The 10,978-nt window shown below is 36.0% G+C and overlaps 1 protein-coding gene across 1 annotated transcript in view; it reads right to left on the bottom strand.

The window, feature by feature from the left end:
• Nucleotides 1-6,981: 6,981 nt before the first annotated feature.
• The window catches only part of LOC107593714 (ankyrin repeat and sterile alpha motif domain-containing protein 1B-like), a 14,185-nt gene continuing 10,188 nt past the window's right edge, over nucleotides 6,982-10,978 (bottom strand). The window contains exon 4 of the mRNA XM_016283601.1: nucleotides 6,982-7,155. Coding sequence (XP_016139087.1) covers nucleotides 6,982-7,155 — 174 coding nt within the window. The remainder of the gene's footprint in view (nucleotides 7,156-10,978) is intronic.

Here is a 10,978-nt window from a genome sequence, read left to right on the forward strand (position 1 = left end):
TGATGTTCAATCTAAGTGATAAAGTCAATAAAATCAATAATTATGAAATAATGAATGTAATGTATGAATATGTAAGAAAAGTAACATTAATATTTTAATAATAATAATAATAGAAATTATTAAACAAAATACATTTTATATAGATAGATAAATAAATAGACATACATTACATCATTGTAATACAAAATTCTAATTATAATGTAATTAAAATTAAACAATAAACATCATTAATGATTAATTTGGTCTGAGCTGTTATATTATAATATATAATTTCAAATTTTTTGTTGTAATGTATAACAATAAGCTTTTCTATGAAATGCTGGCAAAATATTTGAATTCTTTATCCGATTAAACTCTAATCGAACAAATAAATTATTAATATTAGCAGATTAAAGGATTATTGCAAAATGAAAATCTATTCTCAAGTCCATTTTCATGAAAAAATTTTTTTTTATATATTTAAAAGATTTTTTTTTTTTCTTTACAGGGATGTTTGTATGTGTGTGAGAGAGCAATCATAGAGCTGCTTGGGAATGCAGACATGTTGAGCCCTGTTATGAATATTATCAGATGAATGCCTGTGGTAACCCTGAGGCCGGACACACACACACACACGCACGCAAGTCTACCGCTCACTAATGTGGTGTATACGCACATATACAAGCACTCACACGCATGGAATGACACTGTTGAGACATACAAGAGACATACAAACTTGAAAGCTTTGACGACCGACATCAGCTGCCTTTGTTTAAAGAGGCTGTTTGCTTTACGTAAATGTCTCTGCTTGCTCACACTGAATTATTCTGCTTTTCCTTCGGGAGACAAAAACCTGTGTCAGAACTGTTCCGAATCAAAATACGGTCTTAACTATGCCATTTCTTAATATTCGCAATGAAACTAGCGCTACTCACAACAAGTCACCGGCCTGTTCTGCCTTATTTTTGACATGTAAACTGAGAAAGAAAATTAAATGGTCAATTCTGCCAGCTGAAAGCCAATATAATTCATGCCAGGTCCATGTAAAAATAAATGTGTGATTAGAAAAAGAAAACAGGCTGAAAGTGACATTACACAGTTTACACCGATACTCTATGTAATATTATGTAATGTGTCCCACATAGCTTGCAAATCCAAGGTACCAAACATAGATACTTCTATTGTTTCCATGTATTTATTTAGTTTGTACATAGTATATTTATGTATAATATTATTAATACCTTGTCAAAGCAAACCTTCATCACACCAATAAATATTTCAATTTTGAATTGTACAGCTTGAAATAGTTCACTGGCCAAAAAAAGAGTGATGGAGCCACCTAGTGAACAGTAGGTGTATTACAGCTTGAGAAACGGCTGCAAACATTTATGGCATCCATAAGGTTACTACATAAAGAACAGGCCGAGAAGTGGGATTTTGGAATATAAGGAATAATGTCTCAGTCAATCCAAGAGTGAGATAAAGCTGATTCAGGTGACATATTGGATCATTAAGTGGACTTGCCTTGATTCTTACTTAATATAATGTGACGTGTGAAGTGACATGTGGCCAAGTACTTGGAATTAGAGCTCTGCGTTTAACCCATCCAAAGTGCGCACACACACACACACACACACACACACACACACACACACACACACACACACACACACACACGGAGCAGCGGGCCGTGAACACACACCCGGAGCAGTGGGCAGCCATTTATGGGGGTTCGGTGCCTTGGGCACCTCAGTTGTGGTATTGAAGGTGGGAGAGAGCGCTGTACATTCACTCCCCACACCTACAATCCCTGCCGGTACTAGACTCGAACCCGCAACCTTTGGGTGGAAACCCAGCTAGTGAAAAGAAACAACCCGCAACCTTTGGGTTACGAGTCCGACTCTCTAACCATTAGGCCACGACTTCCCCACATATGAATAGAATCAAACAATAGCAGTGAAATATGAGACAGAATGCAAATAAATGTATAGTAATATGACAAATACAGTAATATTAAATATATAGCACATTATATGTAGATATTTAATAGCATTCAAAAGTTTGGAAAAAGATTTTTCTAAAGAAATTAATACTTTTATTCAGCAAGGTTGCGTTCAATAGTTCAAAAGTAACTGTTAAAGACATTATAATGTTACAAAAGATTTCGGTTTCAAATAAATGCTGTTCTTTTTTGAACTTTCTATTCATCAAAGAATCTTGAAAAAAATCTAAAACTAAAATATTAAGCAGCACCACTGCTTTCAAAACTGGTGGTAAGAAATGTTTTAGAAGCATATTAGAAAGATTTGAAGGTCCATGTAACACCGAGGACTGAACACTCAAGAATAACAGAAAACATTTATTTTAAATTGCGAGAATATTTCACGATAATCCCGTTTTCTTTTTTCAAATAAATGCAGCCTTGGTGAGCATAAGCAACTTCTTTTAAAAACCTATTAGGTTTTATAAAATGAACTTTGACCTTATTACGCCACAGTGTGCTTGGCTAATTGTGTTTGTGAACAGCAATAACACACGTCTCGTCACTGTCTCGTCCAGCAGCCTCTGTATCTGTTGCCCTGAGTGTTTATGAGCTGATTTAATCTGGCCCACTCAGATGCTATTTCTCTCTCCCATTGCCCTCTTTCTCTCTTCTCCCCTGCCTCTCTTTACACTATCGCTTCTCAATCTCTGAACCAAACTACTTCTGCTGTGCTATTGGTCAGCATGCTTCATTTTAAGGATGACATTCTCTAGGAAACACGAAAACAAGGCAGTATTCAGTGTCTCTTTCTCTCCCTTCCTCGTCTTGGCTTCAGACGAGGGCACCGCTGTGTACTACACTGCATAAAGTGTCTTCTCTTTCACTCTGAGAGTCTCTCTTCGTCTCATTTACAGCAGAGAGTTCAGGACAGCGACCCGGGAGACAGAGGCGCTCTGTGATCTGTCTGTACCAAGGCTCATTAGGAGAAGTTCAGAACATCCCATTCCGTGAACAGCTCAACCACTCACACACAAAGTCAAAGAAGATCGCTCTCTGCATATCCACCTGCAAGCCTGTGCTAAAGGGATAGTTTTTCATGCAATAATAAATGTTTTGCTTTAACTCACCTACATGTCGTTGCAAACCTGTATGACTTTCAATTTAACACAACAGGAGAAATTTTGAAGAATGTGCTGCCATTTATGTGAATTGGGTTGCAGGCTATTTAAAAGTTTCTATAAAGTGGTCCATGTGATTTGTGCGCTATAGCAAGTCTTTTGAAGGTAGTATTCTGTGAGGAACAGAACAAAAAGTTATTCACCAAAATTGTTTCTTTTCACTAGCTGGGTTTCCATCCAAAGCTGCGAAAATTGGAATATCGCATAAAACATTTGCGAATAAAGCAACGAGTCAAAGAGAACAAAATAGTCACTTCCTCGTAAACTGCCACTAAATATCACTAAGTAATGTGTGAGAAGCCACTGAATAGAATAATTTTCATATATAATAAACTAGTTGCGCCTCGAGACACAAATGCAGTCATTGCTTTCGGAGGTGCATGCCTGCTGTTTGGGAACGCAGTCGTGTAAGACAGTTCCGGGAGGCAATTACAGTGGTGTGAAAAAGTGTTGGCCCCCTTCCTGATTTCTTATTTTTTTGTATGTTTGTCACACTTTAATGTTTCAGATCATCAAACAAATTTAAATATTACACAAAGATAATGCAAGTAAATACAAAATGCAGTTTTTAAATTAAGGGAAAAAAGCTGTCCAAACCTACGTGGCCCTACATGAAAAATTAATTGCCCCTCCTGTTAAATCATGAAAGAACTGCAATTAACCACATTATTTTAGAAAGCAGATTTCAATTTCACTAGCCACACCCAGGCCTGATTACTGCCAGACCTGTTGAATCAAGAAATCACTTAAATAGAAAATACTTTGATGACAGACTTTACTCAGGCATTTCAGAATGACCATAACATTTCAGATGATGTGCAAAAAGAAACTTTTTTGATGCTCATCAAGTAAAAACAACAAGACAAAAACCACCTCAAGCAAGCGAAAAAACATTTTTGCGAATTAAGGGCTTTTTTCCCAGAAATTTTCAGAATGTGCATAAAAACAGGGTGATGGAAACATAGCCACTATCTACTTTTATTCTTAGATTTGACCAATACAATGTGACCAATCGCATATGGAAAATGGGTTATTTTAGTATTATTTATATACTATTTTAGTATTTTTTATTTTTATATTGAATAAGCTTTTATTTTTATATTTTCATTTAAGGTTGTAAGTTTTATTAATTTTGTGCTTTTGTTATTTTTTATAAATTATTTTTTGTTTTAGTAAGTAAAGTACTTCGACTTATTTTATTTCAGTTACTTTCTAATTTTAGTTTTATCTAATATTTATATTTTATTTTATGTCATCTTTAGTTCAATTAATGAAAATGATTTTTAAGTTTTAAATAACTCAAATGAGATATGAGAGTTTATCATCACACAAACCTATCATATGGCTTCAAAACTTTTGGAATATAGCTTACAATCCATACTGACGACTTCTATGAAAAACATATATATATATTTTTTTTGTCCATTTAGGAGCTTGACAGCTGCAGTCTCCTTCCATGTCCATTATATGGAAGTGCAGCATGAACATTCTTCTAAACTTCTCTTTTTGTATTCCACAGAAGAAAGAAACAGGATTCGAACAACAGGGTGAGAAAATAAATACATTTTTGATTGAACTTTCTTTAAAGTCAGTTATTCACCATAGGACCATCATAACATGTAAAGGTTCCTATATGCACAATCATGTTAAGCAAACATTCTGTCAACATCAGTTGTTGTGTATTAAATTTGTGTGTGTTAATTAAACACTGAGCTGGAGGGAATGACGATGTTAACAAAACACACACACACACACACACACACACACACACACACACAAAGGCATACTATGGTAGTGTTTCACCACAGTTGCATGGTCACAATGAGCATTGGTAAACACAAACAGAATACCTCCAACAACATTTTCTTACTAAATTTATTCTATCAAAAGTATAAAAACACAAATTTTTCTCACTCTGGCTCCCTCTTGTGGCCAAACCATGTGTTAATTCCCACTGCAGCATTCGAGTTACTTTCCACAACGAGTTACTTTCCACAGTGAGTGGGTGTGTGTGTGTGTATTTTTTGTCGAGAGCTGAAGAAAATCACATCCCACGTTATTATATAATCTGCTCATTCCTTCTCTCTGTTTCTCTTTCTCTCCCTTGGCTGAAAGTGAGTGAAATTAGCATACATGAGGCTGTAATTAGAGACATTTAACACCATATCTGTTAAAGCAACACATCATGTGATCTCACTGTCATCAAACACGCTATTTAGTCTTCATCACACACGGGGGAAAAAAAATTCCATTAAGCATTCACAATTTCTGATTTACCCACACGGGCTGCAGGAATAACTATTGGAGGACTTATGGAATTACAGGTAAAATATACCTTTATTTGCCTGATAAATACCTGAAAGCTGAAACGGTTGCATTAATATGAGTGTGCAGATATATGTTCTCCTGCAGAAATATTTCCCAAACGTGCAGGCTACAGTATAAAGTCTCAAAAAACAGATCAAGTTATCCTGAAATTTCTTCTGTTTAGTGTCATACCAGAGATGCTCCTATTATATATCTGTGGTTTCACTGCAGTCGAAAGCAAGACAGATCGAACAGGATTGTTTATCAAACAAATACAATTACAGGCAAGATTCAGAGCCAACCGAAACTATTACAACAAATCGGCCAATAGGATGTCAGAATGATTCAGGATGATGTCTCAACCTCTGGTTGTCTTTTCAAAGATCCTCTAGCAAATCTTGTTTCAAAAGACAGCTTCATTCCAACAGAACCAACACATCAATAACAGAATATACGGCTAAACACTTGGGTCTGTAATAAATACAGGGTTCGCACATTCACACATTTTTTTATAAAAGATGTATACACATATATATATATACATATATACATATATACATATATATATATATAATACAATAAGATGACTTATTGTATATTGTGTGCAAGACATTTATGGTGCATTTTGTAGCCCAAATCCACGTTCACTTTTCTAATATGGAAAAGAGCAGCAAGAACATTCTTCAAAATATATATTTTTGTGTTCCACAGAAGAAAGTAAGTCATACAGGTTTGTAACAACTTGAGGATGAGTAAATGATGAGAATTTTCATTTTCGGCTGAACTATCCATTCAAATTTCACATATGATTGAACAAAAGCAGGTTTGCACATTAGTGTGTGTGTGTGTGCTATAGTATCTTATCACAACACAACCACTCCCCTCTGCAGTGTCCTTTCAGAGATTGTGAAGGAGAAAGGGGAGTGCAAGGTTGTTTGGGACAAGTGAGATTTATTTGATGTCAGGTCTCCTGCACATACACACACACACACACTCAGTGCTAGAAGCTTTGCTGGATTACTCTAGAGGGGGTCTTAAATGGACTATTCTTGGGGGAGGGTTCACCCTGGGAAGTGTATGTGATAAACGTGGATACCATGAAACCTCATTTAGTAATGAAATCCATGACGCACACATGTATCACATGCAGAATTTCAATGATCAGCACGTTTCGTACAGCTACTTTTCATTACAATGTTTGAACAAAAGCAGGTTTGCACATTAGTGTGTGTGTGTGTGCTATAGTATCTTATCACAACACAACCACTCCCCTCTGCAGTGTCCTTTCAGAGATTGTGAAGGAGAAAGGGGAGTGCAAGGTTGTTTGGGACAAGTGAGATGCAGGTCTCCTGCACATACACACACACACACACTCAGTGCTAGAAGCTTTGCTGGATTACTCTAGAGGGGGTCTTAAATGGACTATTCTTGGGGGAGGGTTCACCCTGGGAAGTGTATGTGATAAACGTGGATACCATGAAACCTCATTTAGTAATGAAATCCATGACGCACACATGTATCACATGCAGAATTTCAATGATCAGCACGTTTCGTACAGCTACTTTTCATTACAATGCTCTTCAGTTCAGTGTCTTTGTCTGTACTCACCCTGGGCAGCAGGCGAATAGCCTGAAGAAGTCGCTGTCTGTGGGCAGAGTTTAAAATTCCAATCTCTAGCAGGTCCTGGTCCTCCACGACATTACTACCCTGCAGTAAAAAAACAAAAAAAAATCAATGAAATCAATTGTACCACTATAAAGTATACATACAAATACAAACAAGCATAATAATAATAACGGCCTTCCAAAAAAAAAAGAAAAACAATCAATTTGGACTACTTTGGAAATAGGTTCACTGCAACAATGACACCTGTTGAAGCAGTAAAAAAAAAATCAAACTAAATAATAATACATTTATGATAATCCATTATTATTTGTATTATTATTATTATAACTATTATTATGCTTGGACAGAATCCATCTAGTTTTCATGGACATAAAAAAGGGCATAAGAGACAATTTGCTCTAATTTAAAAAATTGCCCACTTCAGATCACATGAACAACCCAATTCTCTCTCTCACACACACACACACAATTAAGCGACTGCTGCTTCATGCTGAGTTTCACATTTAATGACCTTTTGGTAACTCCAATCAGACCAATCAACCTCCTATCCAACAGGGCCTTTTCCTAACAAACACGCATACATGCAGCTTCCCTCATAGGATTAATTTCCGCCATGTGATTCCCCCATCCACCAAAGAACAAAACACACATACAAAAAACACATGGAAACATAAAGTGAATGAAATCATGCTGACAGATAACGCACTCCATGATGTGTTTGTATCACTCCACAAAGCTGGATAACCTTGATGGGCCCACTCTCAAGTAAAATTCACTTCTGAGCACCAGCATCTGCTCCATTCAAAGCAACACATTCCAGACCAGAGTAATGGCATGCAGAGTAGAGTTAGATTGATTGCAGGTGTCCCAAGACATTACTAATCAGTCACAGCACAGACCTGCTGAAAGCACACTGCTTGCTGCACACTGCATACTGCCTGCTATTTTTTAATAGCACAGCATGCATTATGCAAAGATAAACGTTTGTAAGAATATTATCCTTCATTGGTGTCACATTACACTGCATGTTTAACTCAGAAAATAATGCACATTTAATCCAAGCGTGTGTAAAAAATGTCTTAACTCTTAGCAGTTTGGTTGAATAATGGGTCAAGAAAAATATGTTTGAAATTACAGTTGATAATTCCAGTTCATTTGCAGAACAAAGGTCAAGTTGAGTCCGTTACATTTTGAATATTTAATGCTCTGCTAATTCTTTTTTTTTTTTTTTTTTTTTGGAAAAGGAGTTTACAATTTGAAATAAATAGTTGTGCAAGCAATCCATTTACAAAGTCATACAATTTGGGAACAAAAGAAGGGCGAGTAAGTGATGATACAATTTTCATTTTTGGATCAGGAAATCAGGCAATAGAAAACTGTGTGGCTTTGTGATGCCAAAACACACAGTAATCTGTGTAAAACTTCATATTTCTCAAAAATATATGAATTTATTTGTGTTAAACTGTGACAAACTGCCACAACCCATTCTCATCAACCAGTCTGTCAATCACCACCAAACTTTCTCTAAAAGATCTCCAAGTAGAGAAAACGTGTCTAATTTCTTGAGGGTTGGATCAAATTTCTTTTAATATCAAAATGCAAAGTACTATAAAAAATAATGCTACAGTGTGAATGTTCTAGCATTCAAACAGTGTGTAGGTGAAAGATATAACAGCGCATGAAAGAAGCAAACAGAATCTCAAACCCTCATAGCAAGTTCAGAGTAAGACAAATGACCAGCACCATGGCGCTAAATTGTTCATCTCAAAACTCCCAGAAGTCCTGAAGTGAGGTACCGCTATCATCTCTCCGACACTTAACTCTCTCTCAGGAAATGCTGTTGCCTGGCTCATTCAGACTAAATGCGTTGTTTAAATTTTTACTTTTAAAATGTCACATTGGTTCCAACAAAATGTTTCAGGCCAGTGCCATATTCATGCTCTTCCTAATACCGAGGGAACACGGCGACTACACACTGCAGTCCGTCTAATATATCAACTTTATTTGAAGAAAAAGAGAAGCAATAACGTTCAAGAAGAGAAACTTCACAAGCCCAACACATCAGAAGGCAGCAGCAGACCTCTATCTAATATTAATTGTATCTGAAGGCCTTTCAGAAGCTCCATCCTACAGAGACCAGAGAAAAAGGGAATGTGTGTCTGTTTGGTTCATCCAGAGGAGATGCTTTTGCTAGAGGCATAAAATTACATAGTAATGAACTGCTGACTGGACTAAAACACTCAAAGGTAATGGGTGCAATTTTTTGGGATGTTAAAACACTAATCCCAGTTTAATAAGACAACACTGGCTCAACTAATGCCGTAAGTTTGGGGCAGGACTATCTGTTTGACTGACCAATGGCAGATGTGGAAAGAGTTTGGGAGGCTTATTTGTAAACATTCATTATTTTTTTCTGTAAAAAAAAAAAACTGAAAAGGGAGCAAGGTTAGCGATTCCTAATACCTTTAGACATGTTAACACATGTTTTCCACAGTATCGCAGGGTCAGTACGATTTTCTATTAATGTTTTTAAAAGAAGAGTATTATGTTCATCAAAGGTGCATTTATTTGATCAAAAATACAGCACTAATAGTGTGATATATTATTACAAATTAAAACAATTGCATTTAATTTTATTATATCTTAAAATGTAATTTATATCTGTGATGTCAAAGATGAATTTTCAGCAGTCATAACCCCAGTCTGTGTTGAAAACAGTTGTGCATGATACTTTGATTGTTTGACGAATAGAAAGTTCAAAAGAACAGCAGCATTTATTTAAAATTAGATTTTTTTATAAGGGCTGTCAATTTAACGTGTTAATCTAATTAATTAATTATGTAACAAAAAAAAAAAAAACATGTTACAATTTTAACACAATTAACGCACATGCCCTGCCCATGATGAAGCCTATTGAGTGCAGTTATATGCCACTAAAATTCAAGTTATTGGGGCAAAAATGCCCCTGTATGAGATTTTGTCATATATATATCATATGATATAGTTAAGTCATATCACACAAGCAACGAGTGCAGTATCACACCAGTGCTGTTTTTGTCCCAAATAACACGAGTGCAAATGTGATACTGATTTTATACAACAGTTTAATAAATAAGAACTCAATATTGTGTTATATTTTAGACACAATATTGTCTTTTTTTGCTCAATTTAACTCAAACTTGCTATTAAAGCAAGAGCAGAACTGTTGTATGTCTCAGAGCAACACACCATTTCTGAATGAATTCATGTTTTGAACGAATCGTGTGAACAAATGATTCAATGGCCCATTCATAAAGAGAGCCATTTACTTAAAGGGGTCTTATGACGTTGCTAAAAAAGAACATTATTTGGTGTATTTGGTGTAATGAAATGTGTTTATTTAATTACAGATTATAATGACTTATACTGTTTTTACTCATTGTGTTGCGTATCGCACCGCGTAAAAATAAAACCATGTCTGCATTTGTGATCGGAGAAATGACAAACAACAAGCGCTACACTACACTGCTCAAAACTCGCATTTAAATCATCAGTGGCAAATCCTTTAAATATGAAAACTTACTTACAGACTGTGAGTCAGCATTATTTGTCAGCATCATAGACTATAGGGTCAGCATGTGCTCCGAAGGGGAAACAGGGGAACTGAATTCACCGGAACACCGGCATTGTAGGCTACTCTACCAGGATCAGGAAACAGTCCTCGTCCTCCATAAAATACACTGCACACATCTGAATATTTGGGTTGAGCTGTTCTGGAACAGTGTTGTAAATACAACTTAACCACTGATTTCTAGTTGTGTCCTCTTTTGGAAGGCCAAACAAAGTAGTTTCGCTTTCACAACTAAACACACAGCGTCTCCACGACATGGCAGCAGCAACAATACTACAGCGAGAATCAAAGTTA

This window comes from Sinocyclocheilus grahami, unplaced genomic scaffold (genome assembly GCF_001515645.1).
Source record: "Sinocyclocheilus grahami isolate Dianchi unplaced genomic scaffold, SAMN03320097.WGS_v1.1 scaffold1.1, whole genome shotgun sequence".
Classification (NCBI taxonomy): Eukaryota; Metazoa; Chordata; class Actinopteri; order Cypriniformes; family Cyprinidae; genus Sinocyclocheilus; species Sinocyclocheilus grahami.